Here is a 27,284-nt window from a genome sequence, read left to right as displayed (position 1 = left end):
AGACAAAAAGTCCCTCAGAAATCCTCTGTTCCCCACACCGAGGTTGGATCAGGAGACCAAGGCCCATAGTCACAGAGACTGGCCTGAAAGGCTCGACTGGAGGACTGCCTCGGATTGTGCGGCCCCATGAGGATGGCGTGGTCAAGGCCAACAGTTAGCATTCCGTTTTCAGAACCTCAGCACTTCCATACATTCTTAAAAAATAAACACAGAATCATTAAACATTTTTCTGACTTGGTTTCTCTGTTAATATTACCTATCAACTCTGCATTGCATGGTAGTGTCATGAGCTTATGGAAAATACGTGCCACTGGTTTGGGGTCAAATCAAGGTGACCCAATTCTAAGACTCACCAGGCCAGTAACTGCCTTTGTGTAGTTATATGGACAAGAATTCTCTTGTTCACAGAAGCATTGATTATATTTCAAACGAATCCAAGCACAAACTTTCAGAGAAGTGGGATAGCATCAGATATCAATAAAATAAAATAATTTCCTATACAATTAGTACTTTCCAGTCTCATACCTGGAGGCCAGTCTGCATTGAAGGGCACTAAGATACATTCCCATTCCTTTCCCCACAGAACTTCCATTCTAAGGATCGTAGCTTCTAGCATTGCCTGATATATAACAATGAACACGTACTGAGAGTTTACCATGCACCAAGCACTAGGCTAAGATTTATTGATTATTTAATATAATCCTCAAATGACTTTTATGAGATAGTTATTACATTTCCCCCACTTACAGAGGAGGAAATGGAGGCTTAAGGGAGATAATTTGCATGACTGTTAATAGGTATTGGAGGCAGGATTCGACCAATTCCAAAGTCTACCTCTTGATGGCTATGCAATTGCCAGAAGCAATGGAACTAGGGGGTGGTGCTGATGGTGGGAAACCCTTTAGTTGCCTGCTGTGTACAGGAAATGTGCTAATCGCTTTCTGTGCATTAGACTTGGGGTGGACGAACTAGCCAGGGGGCCAGATTTGGCCTGCTGCCTGGGTGAATATAACCATGCCAATTTGTTTACATATTGCCTACAGCTGCTTTTGCAGTGACAGAGACTATATGACCCACAAAGCAGAAAATATTTACTATATGACTTTTCACAGAAAAAGTTCTCCAACTCTTATGTTATATAATTGAATCCTTCTACTAATAGCTCTAGGAGAGCTGCTTTTGCAGTGACAGAGACTATATGACCCACAAAGCAGAAAATATTTACTATATGACTTTTTACAGAAAAAGTTCTCCAACTCTTATGTTATATAATTGAATCCTTCTACTAATAGCTCTAGGAAGGAGGGATTACCCCAGTTTTAGAAAAGACGAAACAAGTTCAGAAAAGTTAAGCTGCTTGTTGGAGAGCAGTGGTTCCTGACTTTTGAAATTTAGAATCTGTATTTTGCCATAGAATTGCCTCTTTTTTCGAAGTTAGGGACATTAGGGGCAAATGCTTTACATTTTTTCTATCATTTCATAAAAGAAAAGACATTTTAATACCCAAGATGAGGGGATATAATTACCAAAAGTCCTTTAGATGAAATAGATCTAATTTTATGAAAAACTTTGAATACTATTCCTATTTTTCTTTTTAAAAAAATTCTTCAGGGATAAGAACTTAATGTGGATCAGCGTGAGTTCAAGATTGGTAGTGGAGGGCCACTTGCTGAGGAACTCTAGCCAGTAAGTGGCAATGCCACAGGGCACCTGGGGCTTATCTGACCCCAAAACCCATGTTGGCTCTGTCTGTCTGTCTGTCTGTCTATTATTCCCACATGCATTCTGTCATTCAACAACTACTTACTGAGCACCTACAGTGTGCCAGGTACCATGCTCATGGCAAGAACACAATGCATATTTCCTTTCATTTCTCTCACCATCTCTCTCTCCTTTGGCTGCTGTGATTGAAACCAAAAACTCAGCTCTTATTAACTATTTTCTTGTTATGATAGCTTGACCTGTTGGCCATTGGGGAAATGATCCCAATGAAAATATCACAACACAATGGTATTATAGAGTCTCTTTTTTTAGTGTACATAATGACTGACTCTAGAGGCTCTTAGGATGGGAAGAAATTAAATAATTTTATCAAGTCACAGAGAATAGCTTGCACACCCTCGTATGTCTTTCCAATTTCAAGGTTCTCTGGTAAAGGATCAGGACACAGCCTGTGAGTATAAGCTCCACCTTTCATCAATAAACACTGTCATCTTTTTAATATTGGGTTACGAGAAACTGTTCTTCCATTATAATGAACTACCACCAATAAAGCAGTCAAGCTATTTAAAAATTATAAGCAAAAGTTAATTATATAAAGTGACTATCAAGGCACTTTAAATTAACATTCATATTCTTGAACAAATGAGAACATTCCAATTATTGCATTATATATTACTATATAATGGCCTACATTTAAATATTTCTGATTCTGAATTATTCCTCTTTTTTATTATTACATTGATAAGATGAGTAATACAAGGGACATTCCAATTACTCCACTGATCATAGACAGAATATTTTAAAATAATTAAATGAAACTTACTGTGTATTCTGATTCCAGATGTTCATGTGGAGAAGAGGGGAAAGAAAAAAGAGAGACAAAATGATGATTTAGACCATTCTTATGTGCAATATAAAACCACACAACAAATACTGGTAAATTTTAATTATTAAACACGTGGTAAAGAAACCTTCCAAAAATTAAACTTTCATAAATACTGAATGTCTCCCTCTTGGCTCTGAAACACTTTCGTATGATGCTTTTGTGGCTGGGCAGATAAGGACAGTAAGACAAAATTTAATTAGCCTATAGGTTTCCGTCTAATTAAAAACCAAAGAGTTGGCATTATCATAGCAGAATTAAAGACTAGTAATTCCAGTAGAGCATTTCATTAAGCACAAAGGAATTCTTTTAAGTGGAAAAGCAGCTTTTAAAACCAATAAGTAGAGCCTGTTATGATGATGTTGAAATGGGATCTCGAGTTTTAGTGTGTTTGAGGGCAGAAACCAAACCCTCTAAATTTTTTTGGCCAGTTTCTACCGAAATAGTCAGTACAGAGAGTTTATTATCATTGCATTACAAGTGAGAGGAAAAGTGATCTTAAAGTTTTTCATATTATCCAATATTAAAGGAAGTAATTTGGGGCAGAGAGACCCAATATAATCTTTCACACAAAGTAGAGTCAAATATTGGGGGGGCGGGGACAGTAAAACAAACAAGTCAAAATAAACAACTTGTTTATAGACAACTCATACCCCCACATTACTTGGGGATTATTGAGGAAACAGGGAAAAATAAAGCTAATAAAACCCCTAGAAATGTCACTAAAAAGATCTTCACCTTTCTTCTCCATAAGTTATTCATTACGATCTCTCTAAGAAGGAAGGTGGAATGCATTAGATTCACCCTCCCACCCCCGCCATCCCTGGGTGTCAGTGTTAGGAGGAGTGTTTGATGACATAGAAGCAAGAAAGCAACGGGTGAGGGAGATATTACAGGGTGCCCATAACACCCTGCCTGGAGAATCAAGCCTCCGTCGGTGAAATCTGACTTCCACTATGGCCCTTGCAATCACTACACGTGGCAGATGGGTTGAAGCAAGGACTTACCTGTAATCGTGTAGGGATAATAGTTCCAAGCCTTCTCTGTCACATAAAATATTTTGGGGACAACAGCTCTAGCCCAACTAGGCAGTTTGCTAAGAGGAAAGAAAGAAACAAAGAAAAAAGGAAATTAGAGTCTGTTCAGGTTCTCATCTTGCTACCACACCTTTGTGGATAAATTGCTAGAGAAATCAGAGGAATTCCGAGGCGTCTCTTCTCTGCATGGCAAGCCCTTCCCCACCTCTCTGGTCTTTACCATAGTTAATCATTTCCCGTGTATATTCATGTGCTTTCAAAATGTGTAAAGACAGAGCCTGATGGGGGCTCTGCAGGACTGTAGGCCTGCCCTCTTTGATTGGATCTGCAAGATGAGAATTTAGGGGGTGGGGGAGGAGAGGGGCGCCACGTTTGGAGGGTTGGGCCAGCACGGCCTTTGTCTCCTAGGAGTGGAGTCGTGCAAGTGATAGAAAGGGATGTTCAAGCCCAAATATGGGGGTGGGGAGAGGAGGGGACAGAGGCAAATGTTAGAGATGGGCTTCAGGCTAGTAACTCAAAATGAGCCACATTTTGAACACAGACAAAAGCAACAGAGAACAGCAACTTAAAGATATGAAGAGGAACAAAATACAGCTCCTTGATGACTCTAGTGGGTTGAATGTCTCCTCCCCAAAAGATATGTCCCTGTCTTAACCTCCAGAACCTGTGACTACGACCTTATTTGAAAATTGACCTCATTTGCAGATGACATTAAGTCAAGGACCTCAAGATGAAATCATCCTGGACAGAGGTTAGGCCCTAACTCCAATGACTGATATCCTTATAAGAGAAAGGAGAGGGAGATTTGAGACTCAGAGCACACGGAGGGGAAGGCCTTGCAAAGACGGGGGCAGAGGTGGGAGTGTGGCATCTCTAAGCCAAGGAACACCAAGGATTGCCGCAGCTGCCGGAGTCTGGGATGGAGGCACAGAACAGACTCACCCTCAGAGCCCCAGAAGGAACCAACACCGCCAGCACCTTGATTTCAGACTTCTGGCTTCCAGAACTGCGAGGGGATAAATTCCTGTTGTTTTAAGCCACCAAGCTTGCGGCAATTTGTTGCAGTAGCCTTAGGAAACCAATCAATGACAGAGCCATTCCTCTGGAGCAAGGGTCTGTGCAGCCATTGGCAAAAAACAAATTCTCAAATGGCACAGGTCCCAGGGTCGTTTGTAAACCAAACACTAATGGAGTTTTGTTTTCCTTCAGAGGCAAACCCTGTAGCAGAGTGTAGGCCCAGAGAATTCCTTGCATATTGTATTTAAATATATAATATTATCTATTTCTTCAAATATCTTCCATGATTTTCTCCTGATAGATATATCGTGATATATATACCCTTTCTCTTATAAGATACTGGTCATTGGAATTTGGGCCTACACCCAATCCAGGGTGATTTCATCTTGAGATCCTTAAAATAAATTTATAACATGATTTTATTTCTCCCAAGAACTATAACCAGGTGTTTTCTGTCTTTCCAGAGCTGCCATTTTGCTTCTTTTCTATTCTGGTGCCTACTGCTAAGCATCTGGGACGTAAATGTCTAGCATCAGACCCAGGGAGATGACGTCGACTGTCAGCTCCTCAGGGCTGCATGTTGGCAAAAAAAGAGCATCGAGAAGCAGTTTCGAATTCCAAGCTGATATAGCTAGGAAAGGGGAGATGTCAAGCTCTCAGAACCCCAAATCCCAAACACCTCTTGCATGTGGAATTCACATGACAACCAGAGCGAGTAAGATCCTGTGTACCTTGTATGTCATCTCAAATTGTTTCTCTTATTTCTGACAGTATCCAGGCCTGGCTTTGGAAAAGACAAATATGTATTTTCAAAGGCTGACCGGACCTAACCCAAAGCACCGGGCTGTTCATCAGAGTTAAAACGAATGGGGAAATCAAAGCCCCCACAAAGCTGGTGAGTGTCAGAGAAGGCCACGATTCTCAGGTGGGCTGTGAGGGATGGTGGAAGCAGCTTCTCATTCACCTAGCAATTCCTCTTGCTGCTCCCCTGCAGAATCTTTCACTCCTATAAAATCATCTCTGCAGTAACTGCTCATTTACCTTACATTCACACTGCTCAAAAGGCTGGGGCTGCTCCCAGACAGGGGTTTTTATAGCTTTTTCTGACGATTTTATTCTATCAGTCACTGAAGTTGGAGTGCAAAGGAGGTTGTTGTTGAAAGCAGGAAGATCGCACTGGCTTGCTCGCTGGAAATGGTCACTAGGAAAACTTACCCTGGGTTCCTTCTTCTGTGTCCCCACACCCCAGAGCAATATGCCAATGCATAGTGTAGGAAGATGTGCACTTTAGTCACAAGCAAGTGGTTTTCTTATGCTTTTAATGGACTAAAATGGGGTTGGAGAATCTCCCCAACGTAAGCAAGGCATTGTTGAGCTCAAACAAAGTGCACGTTTCCCTACAGCATTACAGCCGTGCTCCACCGTCCTCTTGTGGGAAGGGAGGGGTTCCATCTATACTGCACACCTCCTCAAATTCACTGGGCTCCTCCTATGGAGCACTCTGGGACCCAAGTTCCCCCCTCAACCCATAATTTATTCTCTAAAGCATTTAAAAAGCCTCCCAGCAGAGCCACATTCCTAAGCAACAATCATTTTCTGGGAGGAAGATGAAAAACCCTGGCAGTTTTCCATTCATGTTGAGACTTTTCCTATTTGTATATAAATAGTCAGGACTCCAGTTTCTAGAATCTTTATTTTCACTGTTTCATCCACTAACGCACACAGGATGGGCAGCACTATAATCAATTACCTTTTCCAATAAGATGCCCTAAAAATTAACACAGTCATTTAGCCGAGATGGCTCATACGATTTTATGTGACTCTTCTAATTAGTCTAGGAAGGAGGCCCTTCTGCTTTAAGTCATTTACTGGTCCAGGCGCAGGAGACGTTTGCAGCAAGTTCCATGATATGCTATTTAAATATTTTGAAGCCCACTAATAGACCTTCTCCCCAATTTACCTCAGAGCACATCATTATTGGAATTGTTTTTGTCTGAGAAAGTAAAATTTATTTTTCCCTGCAGCAGTGATTTATCAGGGCTTGCAAAGGAAAATGGAATTAAATTAGTCCCCACTGCTGCTGTCACTTTCATGATGTATACTGTCACCCAGCCTACAATTCTAAGAAAATGTCTGTCGCTCAAACTCACTACCAGGTGTCAAACAAGAGCCTTTCTTCCAGAGAGGTGGCAAGTGTGAACCAAGCCTTTTGTCCATGGGCCAGGATCAAACCTCCCAACGGCCCATCTTGCTAAGGCTCAAGCTTTAGAGACAAGAAAAAAGAGGGATAAAACTCTAAAGCCTTTCTAGAATCCAAAAATGTGCTGATGTGGAATGATACCACACCTGCATCATGTTCCCCCAGATGCCTCTGTAACGACTCCCAAAGGTAGACTTTGTAAAATGTTTGATTTTTTTACTTGTAAGCTTTGGTATGAAACACAGTCACGCATTGCTTAATGACAGGATCCATTCTGAGACATGCGTCATTAGGTGATTTCGTCATTGCATGAACACCACAGAGTGTACTTACAAAAACGTAGATGGTGTAGCCTACTACACACCGAGGCTGTATGGTATGGTCTACTGCTCCTATATGAGCAACGTGTTGCACTATGTTGCAATGGCTATGATGTCACTACTTGTAAGCTTTGGTATGAAACACAGTCATGCATTGCTTAATGACAGGATCCATTCTGAGACATGCGTCATTAGGTGATTTCGTCATTGCATGAACATCACAGTGTACTTACAAAAACGTAGATGGTGTAGCCTACTACACACCTAGGCTGTATGATATGGTCTACTGCTCCTATATGAGCAACGTGTTGCACTATGTTGCAATGGCTATGATGTCACTAGTTGATACAAATTTTTCAGCTCCATTATAATTTTGTGGGACCACAGTTGTATATGTGGAGTGTCATTGACCGAAATGTCGTTACGTGGTGCATGACCGTAGGACATATCCATGACACAGCCAGGTGGCCAACCCGTCTGGGTATACCTCAGGCTTTCCTGATTTTAGCACCAAAAGTCCCACATGCCGGGAAATTCCTTAGTCCCAGGCAAACTGGGATGGTTGGTCACCCTAGAGTAGTGGTTCTCAATAGAAAGAGATTGTGCCTCCCAGGAGACATTTGGCAATGTCTGGAAACACTTTTGGTTGTGTCATCTGGGCTGGGATGAGGTCTGGGGGCTGCAACTGGTGTCCAGTGGGCAGAGGTTAGATCCTGCTGAACATCCTACAATGCAAAGGACAGCCTCCCACGACAAATAATTATCTAGTCCAAATTGTCAACAGTAACAAGGCTGAGAAATGTGGCAGATTGTCTCTAATCTCTTATATTCCCCGAGGTTCCTTAAATCACCACTGACCTGATAAGAAGGTAATCTGCACTGGTCTCAGGTTAAGGATGTTTACCTACTCATAAAGAGCTTCCTGAACTGGAACCTGAACGTTCCCTGCATTACAAGCTTCTGGCACTTTACAATCCAAATGATCATAAAATTCCTCCTGGTATCTAATCTTACATTGCAATTTATGCTCATTTGAGATTTGCTCCAAGAATATCCTTAGGACAAGTGTAGTCTAAATGGAGTCTCATTTTGTTTTCTCAACAGGGGTCAAAATGATGAGAGTCAAAACTGGAAATTTTGGACTTAAACGTTCTCCAACAGAAAAGATAGTCATGGGATCATCTCCTGAACAGCACACCTAAAACCTGTCACTTTCTGCACTGAGATTATGCTCAGATAACTGCAGTTCATTTTAAATAGGACTCTGCTACCTTCATATCCTCATTTCCCACTAGTCCAGGAGGAATACTCTGACTTTTCCTTTCCTCTTTGCACCAAAGCCTGGCATTTGGCAATTATTCGATAGTAATCGATTGCTTCAATCCAGTTCTTCATATGTTTTTTTTTGGGGGGGGGTGCTGGCTGATACAGGGAGCCGAACCCTTGACCTTGGTGTTACATCCCCATGCTCTAACCAACAGAGCTAACCAGCTAGTCCTACATACAGTGTTTTCTGAGGTCTTTAAATTTCTTCTCCAGCTGCTCTGATTCATTTGCTTACTCTTCTAAATGATTATCTGGCTGGTCTTAAGTTGTCTCTTAACGAAATTGTTTATATGGCAGTAAAGAGTTGAGAAGAGCTTCCAGACCAGAGCTAAAATCTGTGGGAGGCACCCACAGGAATTGTCCAGAAACTGAGTTCCTTGAACTTGACACAGAGACTCCATCACCACCCTCCCTACTTAAAAAGACAGGTGGCGTCAAATTCCGGCAAAAGGGGCCTGCAGCTTCTTGGAAGGCTCTGCTTGGACAGCGTTAGGGGAATGTGGCCAGTGCACAGAGAAGCTACCAGGGGACCTATGTCAACATCACCTGTCAGGAATGGGGCAGAACCAAGGTAGAAAACTGCATGGCTAGATGCTCTCTAAGATCCCAACCAGGCCTGAACATTCTGTTTCTATGATTTCCTGTGGCAGTAGTTGAGGGAGCAGAAGGCAGGGGTCCTGGCATGTGCTTAAGTATTGAGATGGGGACAGAACAGAATAGCAAGGACTCAAAGATGTGTCAGAGGAAGCCCCTCACGTGCTCATTAGTTCCCGTAGCACTAACCTTCTGAAATACACAAGGGCACTTCCAAAATTCATGGAAAGATTCTATTATCTTCTAATTCTATTTTTCCATGAACTTTTTGAAGTACCCTTGTGTGTATATGCATACATTTTCCCTATATACATTAATAATATAACAAATAATATATTTATATGGAATGTACAAAATTATATATTCTGAAATATATGGTGTTCTTATCTGTAATGGCTACTGTGCACTGTCTGTCACTCCCTACTATAATGCAAGACCCACCAGGACAGGATCTTTGTTCTCTTCACCGTTGTATCCCCAGTACCTACAACGGTGCCTAGCACACAGCAGGGGCTCAATAAATATTTTTTGAATGAATGAAGATTGTGTGTGTGTGACCATGAAGATTCTTTGAAAATAGCATGGAAACAGTCTATTAGGTCAGAATGAATGGCTCTGACACTTTTGCCAACACCTGCTGCCTGGACAGTGGACTCTCCCAAAGCCACACGAGCGCTGGGCACTGCACCTGCTTTGGGGAAGATCTGGGGAATGGGACTGATGTGCTCAGTAGATCTGGGAGTACCAGGAGAAGAGGAAGAGGACACGGGAAAGAGAGACCCAAGCTGCAGCAACGAGGTTCTACCAAAGGGCTGTTAGGTAAAGGGACCAGTTGGTGGCTTCACATGACCAGTTAAAAACGGTTTATGACTTATGCAAGCCTTACTCTCTCCTACCCAAAGCCACCAGAGGCCAAGAGATTGTTGTGGAAGGCAAGGGCCACATAGTGGGAAAAATGTTGTTCCCTCTGTGCAGAGCAATTCAGACATGAGGGGGAATCACCGTTGGAGGCTGGCAGTCCTCCCTGACTGGCAGCTGCCAGCACAGCCTAATTAATCCAGCAGCCCTGGTGGTGAAGAACGCAACACTTCATGACTGAAAAACAAGCCTAAAAATAGACTCCATCTTCTCTCCCATGCACCCTCCACTCCCAGCCCCTGCCTTCACTCTTCTCCTGGGCTTCAGTGGGAAGGAACAGGAGAGATGCTACGGACAAAGTGAAAATAAAAGTAACAAAAGAAAAGCCCACCTTCATGTGTTTCTGGGTGACAGTCTCCTGGGCTTCAGTGGGAAGGAACAGGAGAGATGCTATGGACAAAGTGAAAATAAAAGTAACAAAAGAAAAGCCCACCTTCATGTGTTTCTGGGTGACAGGTTTCATTTAGAATCACTCTTCTGGAGTTTGATTAGGATCTTGCCTCCTTTCCCTGGATGCCAGTTGAAACCAGCATTTTTGAAGACAAGCCAAGAAATACCACTTATGTGGTTAACTGAGCTGGATCAAAGGCCCAAGGACAACCATCAAATGTACTATTGTATTAGCACTAATGTACCAAATGTTTTAGGCAACCACCAAAATGCTCTGTGTGCCCAACAGTGTTTCAGATGCTAGAGGAAGGGTCAGGGAATGAAGCAACCCCACAATCCCTGGGAAATGAGAGGTAAGTACTAAAAGGATGAATGGGATTTTAAAAGGACATTATGACAAATTAGAAAATTGGCAGAGGATCTGAATAGACACTTCTCCAAAGAAGGTATACAAATGGCCAATAAACACATGAAGAGATGCTCAACATCATTAGTCATTAGAGATGAGATAGCACTTCACACTCACTAGGATGGCTAGAATCAAAAAGACAGTAGCAAATGTCAGTGATTATGTGGAAAATTGGAACCCTCATGCATTGATGTTGGGATGTAAGAAGAGGCAGCCACTTTGGAAAACAGTTTGGAAGTTCCTCTCCCCACCCACTGGTATCCAGGGCTTGGGAACCCGATGGGATGCTTATGTTTGGGATTTTGAAAAGAAAAACGGGACAACTCTGATCCACCCATGGTAGCTGTGATGCTGATGGCTGGAGCAGCAGAGGCGAGGGGCGGTGGAGACAGAGTGGAGGTGTTTGGTTCTGCATAAAGATGGTTGTCATCACTGGGCTCTTGGCTCTCTGGAGCCACCTTGATTCCTGCTCATTCTTAAGCCTCCAGATAATTCTGTGGGTCTCTAACATCATTCCATGAAATGTTCTTTCTGCTTTAGACATACTCAGTCTCTTTTGCTGGCAACTATGAACTTTGACTGCAATAGCCTCACACTGCCTTTTTAGCTTATCTCCCACTCATCCCCCATAGATAACTTACATACCAGCTGAAGTTTAAGGACCGTTGTGGTTTAAGTGTCCCCTCAAGCTCACGTTGGAGCTTAATTCCCAATATCATACTTGAAAGGTGGGGCCTTGAAGAGGTGATTGGATCGTGAGGACTAGACCCTCATGAAGAGATGAACCCATTCATGGATCAATGGGTTAATGGTTTAATGTGTTATCACGGATGTGGACTGGTGGCTTTATAAGGAGAGCACATGAAAGTGATCTTGCCATCCCTGCCATGTGATGGCCCTCATCACCATGAGACTCTGCAGAGAGTTCCTACCGAGAAGAAAGCCCTCACCAGATGTGCTCCCTGGACCTTGGACTTCCCAGTCTCCAAAACTGTAAGCAACAAATTTCATTTTCTTATAAATTACCCAGTTTCAGGTATTCTGCTATATGCAACAGAAAACAAGCTAATACATGGACCAATCATCGACAGATGGATGTTTGGGCTATCTTTGCTTAGTGATGACAGTAACTATTATTGAATCTAACTCCTCATTGAGCAATTTTCTGATTTTCACATTAACTGGAGAGTAGACTTTGAGTATTTCCAGTGCCTCTAATAGTTACTTTGGGTAATAAATCAATAAAGCAGTTTCTGAATGTGATTTGATTTCCCTTATAGATTGATGAGAATTTACTCACGTTGCCAGCTCATAAATTCAGGTCGATAGGACAATGATATTTCTCTGTGTACATTATTAAATGGGCACTGGGAACATCTTAGCTACTGCCAATCTGTCTCTCAGGACTTCCCTGTGGACACTCACAAAATGGACAGAAGGTCTGACAAATGCTGGAACCAACCTGACTTGTACCCTACCTTGATCAGAAAGCAAGGACCATGTCTTGCTTCTTAAGGGATTCTCTCCAATACCTGCATAATTTGTTGCACATTGGGGGTTTCAACAAATAACTCACATAATGAATGACAATTATGAAGCAGCCTCTCCAACATGCAGTCATGACTTATGCATGCAAGACATGAGTCAACTTCAGGTGGCTCTAGGTTATGACTACAAAGCAATGGGTTTGGTTTTCTTTTATGATTATGGGACTTTGTCTTATTAACAAGCCAAGAAATACCACTTATGTGGTTAACTGAGCTGGATCAAAGGCCCAAGGACAACCATCAAATGTACTATTGTATTAGCACTAATGTACCAAATGTTTTAGGCAACCACCAAAATGCTCTGTGTGCCCAACAGTGTTTCAGATGCTAGAGGAAGGGTCAGGGAATGAAGCAACCCCACAATCCCTGGGAAATGAGAGGTAAGTACTAAAAGGATGAATGGGATTTTAAAAGGACATTATGACAAATTAGAAAATTGGCAGAGGATCTGAATAGACACTTCTCCAAAGAAGGTATACAAATGGCCAATAAACACATGAAGAGATGCTCAACATCATTAGTCATTAGAGATGAGATAGCACTTCACACTCACTAGGATGGCTAGAATCAAAAAGACAGTAGCAAATGTCAGTGATTATGTGGAAAATTGGAACCCTCATGCATTGATGTTGGGATGTAAGAAGAGGCAGCCACTTTGGAAAACAGTTTGGAAGTTCCTCTCCCCACCCACTGGTATCCAGGGCTTGGGAACCCGATGGGATGCTTATGTTTGGGATTTTGAAAAGAAAAACGGGACAACTCTGATCCACCCATGGTAGCTGTGATGCTGATGGCTGGAGCAGCAGAGGCGAGGGGCGGTGGAGACAGAGTGGAGGTGTTTGGTTCTGCATAGGTCCAAGGGTTTGATCCTTGTACCAGCCATCCCCCCCACCCCTGCCAAAAAAAAGGCAAAATCACTGTATTTCTTTCAAACATACCATTGCAAAGTTATAAATCTTTATCCCATACTTGTAAAATTTGTATTTTTGGATCCAAAGATAAGACCCTATTTAATTTCATCTTGATAGAAAATGACCCCTAATTCCAAACTACAGAAGTTTTTCTGGATCTTCTTTCAGTCTTTTAAACTCACTATCCTCCCTAAGTGGGTTTCTTAAGAGTTTGGAAAGGATTACCTTCTAGATATTTAGGCAGATACTGGTTAAAAAAAAATAATAAAAAAAAAAAATAAAAAAAAAAAATAAAAAAAAATCATTAGGGCTGAGTTCGAACTTCTAAGTCACATTATTTCTAAATCATACATATCATTAGGGGCCGGCCCGGTGGCGCACTGCACTAGTGCGCCGCTTGGGAAGCGCAGAGGCGCTCCCGTAGAATTTTCTCTCTTAGCTGACAATATCCATTATCTGTTTCTTTTAGATTATTTAATCAGTCACAAATTCGCCCAATTTTGACAACAACCAGGCTGTATTTCTCCACCTAATTCACTTTTAAAATATTATGTTTAGCTACAGAGAATTTCAATTACATAAAAAATCGAGAGAGAGATAACAGATAGGCATGTATCTATTACCCAGAATTTATAAAATATTTTAAATTTTATTTTTAAATTACAGTAAAATTGATCAGTTTTGGTGTACAGTTCCATGAATTTTAACATTACCACCCTGACTTAACAAATCAACATTTTCCTATATTAGTGATAATCTTTTGCCTTTAAAAATATGAATAGAAATAAAATATTATGGATACAGGTACAGTAACGTTTCCTCCCATGCCAACTCAGTCCCCTCCCTCCCTAAATGTAACCACTATCCTGAGGGTGGCTTGTCCATATTATGATGCTTTTACCACATACATAGTTATCTGTAAACACTATATATAACTGTAGTAATATTTTGTATATTCCTAAAATTTATATGAAAAGCATCATGCTATATGTGTATGTACACATATATTTTTGGTTTTGTTTTTTGCAATTTACCCATTGCACATTATGCTACACCTTTGCAATATATCAACATATATTTGGCTCATTAAATTGAACTGCTGTGGAATTTTCCATCATGCGAGTATACCGTAATGTATTCCTGTTCACGGGTATTAGGATTGTTTCCATTTATTTTCCATTGCATACAGTGTTAGAATTAATCTTTCAGTACATGTCTCCTTGTGCCCAGTGCAAGAAATTCTGTAGGGTTCTACCTAGAAATTGTTAAGTGGAAATAATACATGTTTCCAACTTTTCTAATTATTGTCAGCTGTTCTCGAAAGAGGTGACATCAGTTTACAGCTCTCACCAACACTGACAGTGAATTTGTCCCTACACTGGCCAGATGCCAACAACAAAACAAAACAAAAATAAAGAAAGCAAGTTGCTGTCTTCCCACTTTCTTTTCAACCCCCAGTATTACCAGACTTCTTTATTTTTGCCAATCTGATGTGTGTGAAAGGCAATGCTATTGTGGTTTTAATCTGTTTTCTCCTGCCTTTTTGTAGGGTGGGCATTTTTCATATTCATATTTTTTCATTTATATATATTTTTTGACCATTCACATTTCCTCTTCTCCGAATTACATGTTCAATCCTTTGCCCATCTTTCAGCTGGATAATTTTGCCTTTTTTTTCTCAAATTAAAAAAAATTGACCTGTAAGAGTTTTGTTGTTGTTGTTGTTTTGAATACAAGTCCTCGGACTATATATACATTGCAAATATTTTCTTCCAGGTAGTTCTTTTAGTTTTTGTGTCTTTTGCTATGCAAAGGTTTTTTAAAAAATATTTTTATGTATGTCTTTTGCTAAGAGTCCGAGGCTCTTAATATTAATGAAGTAATATTAATCAGCCTTTTTTCTTATGTCTTGTGTAATTAGTCCTATTCCTCTCTCTAAATAGTAAAGATATTTATCTATATCTCCTTCTAGATTTTTTCACATTTAGGTCTTTAATCAATTTGGAATTTATTTTTGTGTATGGTGTGAAGTAGGGGTCTGATGATTTTCTAATTGGAAACCCAGTCATTCCAACATTATATACTGAAGAGTTCATCTTTTCCTCGCTAATTTCTTATGTCAGCTCTATTACATACAAAGCATTAATAATGGCTTGGATATATATTTTGGGTCTATTTTGTTCCATGAGTTTCTTAACTCTGCTCCAGGACCCCACTGCCTTAATCACTGTAACTTTATAGAATGCCATGATATCTAGTAGGGCAAGTCCCTCCTACTTACTCAACTTTTCAAAATTGTTCATCTGAATTTTAAGATTATCTTCTCCAGTTCTACTTTTTAAAAACCAACACTGTTGACATTTTAATTAGATTTGCATTACATTTATAAATTAATTTGGGAATTAGTGCCAATTTTATAATATAGCATTTCCTATCCATGAATATGGTATATCTCACCATTTGTCTACAGCTTTTAAAATTCCCTCCACAAATGATTTTTATACCTCTCCAAAAATATTTTGCATATCTTGTAGATTTGTTACCAGATACCTTTATTTTTCTATTGTAAATGGAATTTCTAAAAATTATATCTTCCTAATTATTGTTCCTGCTGTACAATATTGCTATTGATTTTCTGATATGAATTTATACCCAGCAATCTTGCTAAATTCTCATACTGATGTTAACAGCTGTCTGGAATGTCTGAAATTTCCATTAGACAATCATATCATCTGCAGATAATCTGTTTCCTCTTTCTTTCTTTCTTTCTTGCCTTATTGCATTGACTACGACCTTCACACAATGTTGACTAGAAGTGGTGATAACAGGGATCCTTATTTGGCTCCTGACTTGACTGTGGACAAGTTCACAGAAAAGATTATTAAATGTTAACAATAAATTTCAGGGATAAATCTTCTTGCCTTATTGCATTGACTACGACCTTCACACAATGTTGACTAGAAGTGGTGATAACAGGGATCCTTATTTGGCTCCTGACTTTACTGTGGACAAGTTCACAGAAAAGATTATTAAATGTTAACAATAAATTTCAGGGATAAATCTGATTATCCCTGAATGATATATTGTTATTATTACTATTAAGCTCTGAGGTATTCGATTTGCTCATGTTTTGTTTAGGATTTTAGTGTGCATGTTCTTAACTGAGACTGGTCTGTAAGTTTCCTTTCTGTACTATTATTGCTCAGTTTTGCTATCAGGGGTCATGTGGTAGCACTATTAGTTGTCTTCCCAGCAGTCACCCTCTGTTCCCTCCCTGTATCTTATAAGCAGATTGTGCCCCTCTTGAATAGGAAAAAGAGCCCTTGAACATCTTTCTCTTTTTATCAGGGAGGAAAATCTTAAGCCTCATTGGTCAGAACTAGAGTCACATGGACATTCCTCGCCGCAAAAGTGGCTGGGAAGGTGAGTATCTGACATTTCAATCTATTTTACCATAAAATTTTATGTTTTCTATTTACTGTGCTTTTTATAGGCTTCTCTTTTTTATTCCCCTGCATTCTGTGGATTGACCAAGTTTGCTCTTATAAGTCATATATTGTTTTATTATTCCTTCAGAGGTTACTTTACATTTTGGATATGCACACTTGTCTTAAAAGATCTAAAACAATCAACTTCTCTCTTCAATTCCCAAACAATATTAGCACATTAGAGTGTTTTTTACTATAATTACTACCCTCCCATCTTCTGTGTTATTGTTGTCTATTATTTAGATTTCAGGAATACACCCCAATTAATCATTACTAGTGTTTTTAAAACATTCTATGCTCATTCAGATTTGCCCAGATGTTTACCAATTTCTTTGTTTATTAGGACTCCTAGATAATCCCCTCCTTCTTTCTGGGCTGTTTCCTCTTTCTTAAAGCACATCCATTAGCAGTTCTTTCAATGTGAGTCTCTGAGCAGTAACCTCTCTCAGCCCTTGGTTGTCAAAAACAATTTTAAAGCCTGATCTTCAGATCCAACTCCACATTTATGTGGGTCCCAGGCCACATTTCCTGTCCCCGTATGGGCACGACACCTTCTGCCCCTAGATGTCAGGGCCTACGCTCAATTTTGATGGCTTCCCTAGTACGAGCTGGTCTGCTTTCCACTGGTTTGAGTTCCGTTCTTTATTTCTAGCACGTGAGGAGTTCCCTTTGTTTTGAGCTCAGCTTTATATTGTTATATTTCATCCTGTGTTTGTCATATAAAGTGAGGGAGGGTCCACATTAATCTTTTTAGTTACTATTAGTGGAAGTCCACATATTCTATTTATAACAAATTTCCCTCTTCGTAATGTGTATTACTCTCTTTTAAAATAAATATCATATAAATATAATAAGATAAAACAAACATGAGAGACAGCTGGATACTTCTTATTCTGTTTCAGCAAAAGTTATAAAGTTTCTAAAATTCTTTTTGATTTTGGTACATAGGGAACATTCCCCAGGCAATAACATGGGAGAATGCAATCGTCTGCCAAGAAGTGGAATTTTCCATAGGCTTCTATTTTCCTGTTTCTCCCTCACTTCTCTTTGCTCTACAGAGATGATCCCTGAGGAGAAACCTGCTCAATATTTGATTTACACCCTCCACACTAAGAATTCCAAAGCAGCACATCAAGAGACCTGTCTCTGTAAGGAAGCCAACCCCGGGCCAGACCCAGAGCTTAGTCACCCCTGCAAATCAACAGCTAGCTGAAGGTTGAACTGGTTCCAAATCCTGGGAATTCACAGCTACTAATAGATCAATGGGATCGGTCTTATTTGCATTTAATCATGACTCAGGAATTCCCTGGTACTGCATCCTTGGGCAGATTAAAAAGCATTGGTTTAATCAGCCCAAGGCCTTCACTGTCAGGATACTGGCCTTGGAAACTTCCATACACCCCAGTAACAGGACCCAAAGCTTCCCATCAAGAGAGAGTCCACTTCAGCCTGCCGGGAATAGAGCCAATATGAGAACAGTGGAATCCAAATATGGATCCTCTCAGAATTGTCTGACCACATCCGAGGCCCTGAGAATGGATAAATATTCTCAGGTGTCCATGGATGAGCTGGGGCAATGTCCAGCTAGTATGTTGGAAACGGTTTCTGAATAATCACATACAGGCCAATCGGGGAGGCCAAGGTAGGGCTAAAAGTATTCATGGAAAGGCTAATATAAGAGTGGTTTGCTGGAGCAGACAGTTAATTTCAATAAAATGTATTTCGTATGACATCTAACTACAAATATCCTGACCCAGAAAAGAAATTAGGGAAGATGGGCTGAATGGGGACAGAGGGTGGGGAGAAGATCAGAAAAGCCCTAATAATTAATTATGCCATTTGTTAGTGGTAAGAAAGTAGCAAGAGATTAAAGAATATACTCTCATTTTCAAAAGCGGAAGTGGTGGTCTTGATTGGTGCTGGTTTGTAATCTTCATTGCTTTACGCTTCCACAAGGAGAGCGACAGCCTCTACCATGGGAGGAATGGGTCCACTTGAGACATGGAAGCCTCCTTCGCCATCGCATAGCACTTTGGTCACAGGTAATTGTTCATTTTGTTATTTCCCTTTGCAGAAACCTGAGGGGTCACTTGGCAGCAAGTAGAAATGTTACTAAGTCAAGACCCAGAGGCACACGTCTCTACAATTTATAGACAGAGCCATTTCTTTCCTACAGCTAACACTGAAGAAGGGAGAAGACAAAGGCCTTGAATTCTTAAGATCAGATTCCATCCTAACATGTCATCAAAGTCGAGGCAGAGGTAAGACGAACGTTCCTCCTAATGACAATGCAGTTGACGACCATTTTGCAGAATGCAAGGTGGATTTTCTGTTTTGGAAGCAACGAGACTGGTAGTTGTACAGGGTGGATGTAACAACTTTCCAAGTGGCTGTTTCATCCCAAACACTCACTACGTCTACCTCGGTCGCACCACGGGCTCAGGTAGGAGGGGGCGCCCATGGGGCACGCGGCTGCCAGGACTCACCTGTTGAGATACACCCGCTTCTCGGTGAACTGCCCGTTGCCGTGGTGAGGGTCCTCGAAGGGCTCGTTCTGGACGACCTCCACCCCTTCTCCCCGGTCGCTCTGCTCGTGGCTGTGCTTGCTGATCATGTACAGCTGTCCGATTTTGTACTACAAAACACACAGACACAGGGACAGAGAGGTCAGCCCCACAGCTTGCCCGTGACACTCCCCTTCCCCAACCGCATCGCAGGCAGCAACCAATAACATCAGCACTTTCTGCTGAGAAAAGAAAGCAGCCGCAGGAGCCCGACGCCACTGTCCCTTGGGAGCCAGGAAGAGAGCTGGTGTGAGGGGCAGGGGAGCGGCGTGCTCCTGCCAACGTTCTGCGCCACCTGGGCACGCGCTTGCCGGGGCGCCTGGCGGGCTCTAGGTTTGGCAGCCGACCAACCCCCTGGGCAGTGGCGGGGAAGGGGGAGAACTGGAGTCTCCCTTTTCTTTCTGACCATACAGGGTTAAATGGAACTAAAGTCCTACTTGGCTTGGCCTAAGAGAGCCCCTGGTGTGTTATTTCTGTCCCTGCTTTCTGCCTAATTAGCAGCTTTGCTGGGCACAGAGGATTCGATATCACCTGTTTCTTCCATCCCCTCCCTCAAAATGCTCAACTCTCCTGGAGGCCTCTGACCCCTGGAACAGCAGTTCTCAAAGGTGCCTGGACACTAGAACCACCCGGAAGCTTTTTAAAGCTCTAGATGCCCAGGCCCTGCCACGACTGGAGCCAAGGCTAAGAACCCTCTGTGTTCCAGAAGCCTGGTTCATCCTGAGGACCATCTACGGTATCTTTAACTCCTTTCCATCCAAATTCCACTTACAGTGTGGAGCCTTCCAGACCCAGGTCCCAAAAGCCACATGCTTTACACTAAAATGATAAAATGGGCAACATACAATATGAACATTTTTTGTCCTTTCTTCATTTTCGAGCTGTTCCACTCTCCTTCCTGCGTCTCTGAAAACCCTGGGGCCAGCTGGCATTTCTTCCCCTAGTGAACTTTCAAAGTGGCAAAACTAATTTGATAGAGATAGAATAGAGAGAAGGGAGTAAAACAACTTTTGCACAAGGAACGAGTCTGCTGGGAGTCAGGGGGCAAAACAGTGTGACCCTGCTGTGGTCCTTCCCACATATTTGGTGTGAACCAACACAGACACAGTGTCACTGAGGCCTCTGGGGTGGAGGAAAGAGACCTGGGTCTGCAGCAAGCTAATGACAATTCTGGGTTGCTCCCAAAAGAGCCCAGGTCATCAGGGATGCAGGTCCCCTATCTACATGCATAAGAGAGGGAAATATATTTTAAATTAAGGGGGCAAGTGAAATGTATGTCAACAGTGCAGTCAGTTCCAAAGCTGAGAGGACACACATGTCCAAGGGTCCCTCTTTCATTCCGAGGCAGGTGCCCGGAGGGAGTGTGAAGAAGCTCTGAAAGGCTCTGTCTGCGGCCAGCCTGAGGGACTAGGCCCAGTAACCATGACAATGGGAGCGAGCAGCTGGCTGGGTCTTCTCAAGAGGCTGTGCCTCCTATCTGTGCCACACCCCTCTCCAGACTGTCTGTATTTAAAATGCTTTTAATGTGAGTGTGAGTTTGTGTGTGTGTGTGTGTGTGTGTGTGTATCTGTGCGTGCAGGCACATGCACACGCATACTTGGGGGGAGAGGGGAATGCTGGGGATGAGAGGAAGAGGAAAGAGGAAGCTCAAAGATAAAATCAATTTTAAAAACAAATTTAGGCTCAGAAGCTTGACCTGGCTGCCTCAGTCCAAGGCTGCTTTTACTTTTGCTGATAAAGACTAACTAACACTCTTTCAAGGAGAAGACAGGATGAAAGTCTACAGACTGGAGATCAGTCTACACCTGTGACATCAACGCTGCACCTTGCACAGATGGCCCCACAAGCCCGTAGCAGGGTACTCAGCTGCCCAGCGGGTGGAGATTTCCCTGGTAGCTGCTTTGTACTTGGTGCTCGAGAGATAAATGTTTACATACACTGGAATGTTATTCAGCCATAAAAAGGAACAGACTACTGACACTGAAATTGCTTAATGGACGTTATGGGTCAAATTGTGTTTCCCCAAAATTCACATGGTGAGGTCCTATCCCTCAGTACCTCAGAATGTGAACTTATTTGGAGATGGGGTCTTTACAGAGGTAACCAAGTTAAAATGAGGTCATTAGGATGGGCTCTGATCCATTGTGACTGGTATCCTTATAAGAAAGGGAAATTTGTCCTTTCTTTTTTTTTTGTCGTGACTGGTAAGGGGATCACAACCCTTGGCTTGGTGTCGTCCGCACCACGCTCAGCCAGTGAGCACACCGGCCATCCCTATATAGGATCCGAACCCGCGGCAGGAGTGCCGCTGCGCTCCCAGCGCCGCACTCTCCCAAGTGCGCCACGGGCTCGGCCCAGAAAGGGAAATTTGGACACAGAGACAGATGCAGAGGAAGATGGCGTGAAGAAAGACAGGACAGGATGCCACCTACAAGCCAAGGACTGAGGCCTGGAGCAGATCCTTTCCTCACAGCCTCCAGAAGGAACCAACCAACCTTGCTGACACCTTGATTTCGAACTTCTGGCCTCCAGAACTGGCAGACGTCTGTTGTTGCAGCCGCCTAGTCTGTCATATGCTGTTTCAGCAGCTCTAGCAATCTAATACAATGAACAGGTGGGGGTTTCCTTTTGGGGTGATGAAAGTGTTTGGGATCTGGATAGAGCTGATGTTTGCACAACACTGTGAATGTACTAGGTACCACTGAATTGTTCCCTTTATAATGGTCAATTTTATGTGAATTTCACCTCAATTAAAACGTTGACTCTGCTCACCGAGGCTAAAATGTTCCATCTTTAGGAAGCCTGTTTCTTTTTTCCTCTTTCACACTAATTTCTTGCAAAGCTCCACCCTAATTTAGTGAAAATACTATGTCCCTGATCACCACCTCCAAACAAACTTGTATGTGAAATGAAGGCTGCAAAATCCGAGGACCCAGAAGGGTTCTGAAGCCTTCCAAGCCTGAGAATTAATCACAGCACTGATGATGATGATGATGATGACGATGACGATGACATAGCATTGCTTTATTGACTGCCCGTTAGCGTAAGGCACCAAGTGAGTGCTTTATACTCATTTCTAATGCTCACGATGATTCAGCCAGGTAGGTAGTGACTGATGAGGATGCCATCTCAGAGACGTTAAAGACGTCCCCCTTGCCACGTAGCTTCTAGCTGGCAAAGTTGTGACTTGAACACCACAGGTCTATACTCTTTCTATTCCACCAACTTTAGCCTTTATGTCTTTGACAGGTAAATTGCTTTACCAAATCTAGGCCTCACTATGATTTAAAAAGGATGAGGATGGGGGCAGAAAGCCACTGCCTCTGAACTTTGCAGTCTCAGGGGATGAGTCACTAATGTCTGATTAAAAGATCAAAGTTGTTTAATCTGTGCTCACATACAGAATACTGGGGAATTGTGCTCTAACTTTATAAAATCTATTGTTGTAATTCCAGAGTTTGGGTAATCATCATGGTAGGCAATCATGATTAGACACGGCTCTGCGCTGCAGGCTGAGCCTCCGCGTAAGCTATCATCAGAACAGCTATCCCAAATAATTATCTCTGTAGTCAAAAAACATCATGGGGCTCCAGATCCTCCCCACTTGCTCTCGGTGCTGTGCATTTGACAGAGGTGCAGAATGCAAGGCAGGTGGGGTTGCATGTGTGTGGAGAAGTCCAGCAGCTTCATTAGTTTATACTTCTGCAAACTGTAGGACCATCAAGTTACCTAGTACAGTTCAACCTCAATCCTTGATTTTAAAAAAGGCAACCCCAAGCCAAAACTTCTGAGCATGGAAAGGGAGTATTAACTGATAGCCAAAAATACCTTCAACATCATCTTTGCCTGAAGAAGTACTGGACCTGAAGTTATAGGCTCAACAGAACTCCAAGCCATGGCTGATTTTCACTTAACCCTCCTCCAACCACCGAGCTTCAGACTTTCTGATGGTCAGCTTCCTATACACCCCCACCCTAAAGGACCCAGAAATGTCACCTTCCTTCCAGTCAATCCCGGTGCCTACCCACCCCCCATCCACTTTCTCTTCCTCCATTAGTCCCAATACCATTTCCAAACATCAAAGATATGAAAAGTGAGAACCACTGCTTTGCTATAAACATTACCAACTCTGGGTGGAGTTATGTCCTGAAGATAGGACTTGAGACCTCAAAGCCACAGGTTGAGAATCTGAATTTATTCTACTTTGGCCTTTGACATCAAAATGGATAGATGCCGCATAACCTAATAAGCACAGACAAACACCCATCCCTCTGATTTAAGGTGAAATCATGAATTTTCCCATCTGTGAAACCTGCCTGATTTCTGTCTGTTTCACTCTGGCTGTGTGGATAGAGGAAAGAGCAGAGGGTGAAAATTTGGCATTCTTGGGAATTGCCCACAGTATTCATATCACTACTAACGTTTTTGCTGAAACTCGTTCTTCCAGCCTTCTCTGCTCTCAGTACATGGACCTCAAAGCACAGTGAAGCAATTGCTTCATGATGCACAAGAAGCCCACTGAAGAGAGTGTCTGAAAGATAAGCCATGCAGGATACAGGCCCATTGCCCACTTCATACCAAGTGGTGTCAAAATTGTAATCACACACAGGGAACGAGATACAATGAGTCCAGACTTTAACAACCTTCTCTAAGAAAGCTAGAGGCTAGAGCTGTCTGTTTTCTGTAATCCCACAGCACAGCTAAGGCACAGGGGCAAATGTTCTGGTCTAGCAGCCAGCAAACTTATGGGCTGGAACCTGATTTTTAAATAAAGTTTTATTGGAACACAGCCATGCACATTCATTCTGTGGCTGCATTCACATTACAACAGAAGATTTGAGCAGTTTTTACAGAGACCACATGGCCCCCAAAGCTTAAAATAGTTTAATATCTGGCCCTTTACAGAACAAGTTTGCTGAATCCTATTCTAGTCCACTGGTACTGGGTCCAGACTGGGCCAGCCTTAGCTGTTTACTGAGACCTGTGCTGTACAGCAGTTACTAGCTAAATATGACTAGTGAGCATTTGAATTGTGGCCTGTGCAATAGAGGGATTGAATTTTTAATTTTCTTTAATTATAATGAATTTCAGTTTAAAGACTGGCACTTGATTCAGTTATTAGAAAACCTTTGCACATATCTGAAAACTGTGTATGCGAATCTACTTTTTCAGCGGGAATTTAAATAAAAATCGGGTACCACTGATGAAAATTAAGGATCTAACTTGGGATTGCTAAAAGTGTAAAATGTACATTGTAATTTAAAGACTTATTAACCCTCCCCTTCAAAGTAAAATAGCTCATTAGTAATTTTTATATTGATTACAGATTGAAATAATAGTATTTGGGATATACTGGGTTAACTAAAATATATTCTTAAAATTAACTTCACTGGTTTCTTTTTACTTTTTTTCTGATATGGCTATTAGAAAAAATTACATATGTGACTCTCATTTGTGACTCATGTATGTCTATTGGACGGTGTTGGACTAGACCCTAATCTAGACCAACTAGGAATCAGGGTGGGGCCGTTATGCCACGTCAAGACTTCATCACCAAGACTCTGGAGGCTGGTTGGTCAGGTGTCAGAGCAAGGTCAAGAGCTTCTACGTGTTTGCAAGCTAGAGAGGAGATGCACTGGTGATCAGAAATGTGTTCGGAGAAGCCCTCCCTTCCCGAGGACTGTCTATTACCTGGGCCTCTAGAGAGGTGATAATCGTTCACAGTGTGCCACAGTGGAAACCACTGGGATTTAAAAAATGAAAATGTGGCACCAACGTCCTGCTTCTGCCTTTGACTAGCTTTGTAACTTTAGACAATTTACTTATCTGAGGCCCAGTTTATTATCATTAAAACAGGACTAATAAAATACCTCACAGGACATGGGGAGAATCAAGTGAGAAAAAACGTACAAATTAAAATGCTCCACAAATTATAAAACTGTACACAAACTGCCCTAGCTCTTGCTCCTTCTATTTGGCAACATGTCTGATGGGGACCTGCCAATCTGCGTGGGGAGAATCAAGTGAGAAAAAACGTACAAATTAAAATGCTCCACAAATTATAAAACTGTACACCAACTGCCCTAGCTCTTGCTCCTTCTATTTGGCAACATGTCTGATGGGGACCTGCCAATCTGCTTTGCTCATGTCTCTATTATGCTATAGTTCTATAAATTATAAGACCACAAGGCATTTGCCACATACTTGTACAATGCAAAAACCAAAGAAAACTTGACTATCTGCTCAAGACTATCTTTTCCTTCTGTAAAAATTTCTTTAGATAGTAGACAGATTACACACCTTCCAAAGGTGTTATAAAAAGCCCAGGAACCTCCCCTGATATGAGGTGCCTAAAACTGTCAAATTCATAGAGACAGAAAGTAGAATGGTGACTGTCAGGGGCTGGGGAGAAGGGAGAATGGGAAATTAGTGTTTAAAGGGTACAGAGTTTCAGTTTGGGATAATGAAAGTTCTGGATGGTTGCATAACAGTGTGAATGCACTTAATATCACTGAACTGTACACTTAAACATGGTTAAAATGGTAAATTTTATGGTATGTATATTTTATTGCAATTTTTTAAAAAGTCCGGGAACATGTCATTTTTCAGTAAGTATGGCTCATATCTCAAGGTGGTCATCTAATTTTTTTTATGATTATGAAAAATATTTTAAAGGACAGGGACCTTTCTATTTGATGGATCTTTGGTTTGGAAGCTTATTTGAAGGTGTTGAGCCCAGTGGACAGAAGAAATATAAAATGACTTCCCTTAGAGACTATATTACATGAAACACCCTGATTCCTGCCATGCTAGGGGAGTTGTCTGCTTGCCGTGCCCTAAACTTAGATGTCTTTAATATGCAAATTCTGGAGGATTCACGTTCACGGTGCTCACTGTGACATGTTGCAGACAAAGACCTTGGCAGAAGGAAAGGATGATTAACTGCACACAAAGACATTCTGATCCTTTCAACCTTATACCATGTCAATGGGAACACATTCCTTATTGGACTTGATCATCACATTTCACGGCCTACCCCCTCCAGGTGCTCTCCAGCCCAGGGTTCTGCCCGAGAGTGACTCTACAGCAAGATTCATTCCAACATCTTTTTCCTTTGGGAAAGAGTGTATTTTTACCTTCAAGGATTGGATCTGATTTGGGTTCTGCCCAGGGCAAGGACATGCCTGGCTAATCCCTGCATCTTCCAAGCTCTGTGATTCAATGTGCAGATTTCTCTATGTAGACAGAGAGGTGTTTTTTTTTTTTTTAAAGATGTAAAGTTCTTAGGTGTTTTGTCAGATGTCTCTCTGCCAGGTCAATAAACCACGAAAACCAATATCCGATGCTACAAAGAAAATACAGACCCTCAGCTCATATTTCAGGATATCAGCACATCATCACGTTTTTATCTTTTCTCCTGGATTTTTATAAGCAGCCCTCTGAGGTGCCTTGTTTACGTAATACCTGTGTCATTATGCCAGGGTGTGGGAATGAAAAAGCTGATAAAAGATTTAAGAAGGAGCTGGGTTATCGATATTTAATTCAAAAAAAATCCTCCTTTTGTGACAAACTAATATACACAGCATTGTACACTGGTGTTTAACCCATCCTAAGTTTTGGACTGAACCAAATAAAAATAGGGCAACTTAACTCCAATGGAAGGGCTCGGGATCAGCTTCATGCTGGTGCAAGGACAACTCTACATCCCTGTGGTTGCTGCAAGGCTGTGCAAATCATTTCAAGTACATGCAGCCGTTTAGGAGACTAAGTACAGGACAGTAACAATATTCTTTATTGTATATGAAAAGTAAGAGTGCACATTTTATCTGCTTTTTCCAACACTGACTCACCTTTGAGGGTGGTATTCTAGCCCCAAGAATTCATGTGACTCATGAACGAAAAGCCAAAATGATAACACACAGCATGTACAGCTACATTATAAGCATCAGCTAAGGCCA

At 41.7% G+C, this 27,284-nt stretch overlaps 1 protein-coding gene across 3 annotated transcripts in view; it reads right to left on the bottom strand.

The window, feature by feature from the left end:
• Positions 1 to 27,284, bottom strand: part of PITPNC1 (phosphatidylinositol transfer protein, cytoplasmic 1) — a 262,131-nt gene that overhangs the window by 120,833 nt on the left and 114,014 nt on the right. For all 3 annotated transcript variants that reach the window (XM_008566466.1, XM_008566467.1, XM_008566465.1), the window contains exons 2-4: positions 19,249 to 19,397; positions 3,613 to 3,701; positions 2,546 to 2,553 (exon numbers count right to left, since the gene is read on the bottom strand). In XM_008566466.1, coding sequence (XP_008564688.1) covers positions 2,546 to 2,553; positions 3,613 to 3,701; positions 19,249 to 19,397 — 246 coding nt within the window. The remainder of the gene's footprint in view (positions 1 to 2,545; positions 2,554 to 3,612; positions 3,702 to 19,248; positions 19,398 to 27,284) is intronic.

Source organism: Galeopterus variegatus, unplaced genomic scaffold, assembly GCF_000696425.1.
Source record: "Galeopterus variegatus unplaced genomic scaffold, G_variegatus-3.0.2 Scaffold243, whole genome shotgun sequence".
In the NCBI taxonomy this organism is placed as follows: domain Eukaryota; kingdom Metazoa; phylum Chordata; class Mammalia; order Dermoptera; family Cynocephalidae; genus Galeopterus; species Galeopterus variegatus.
This window is presented reverse-complemented; position numbering and strand designations above follow the sequence as displayed.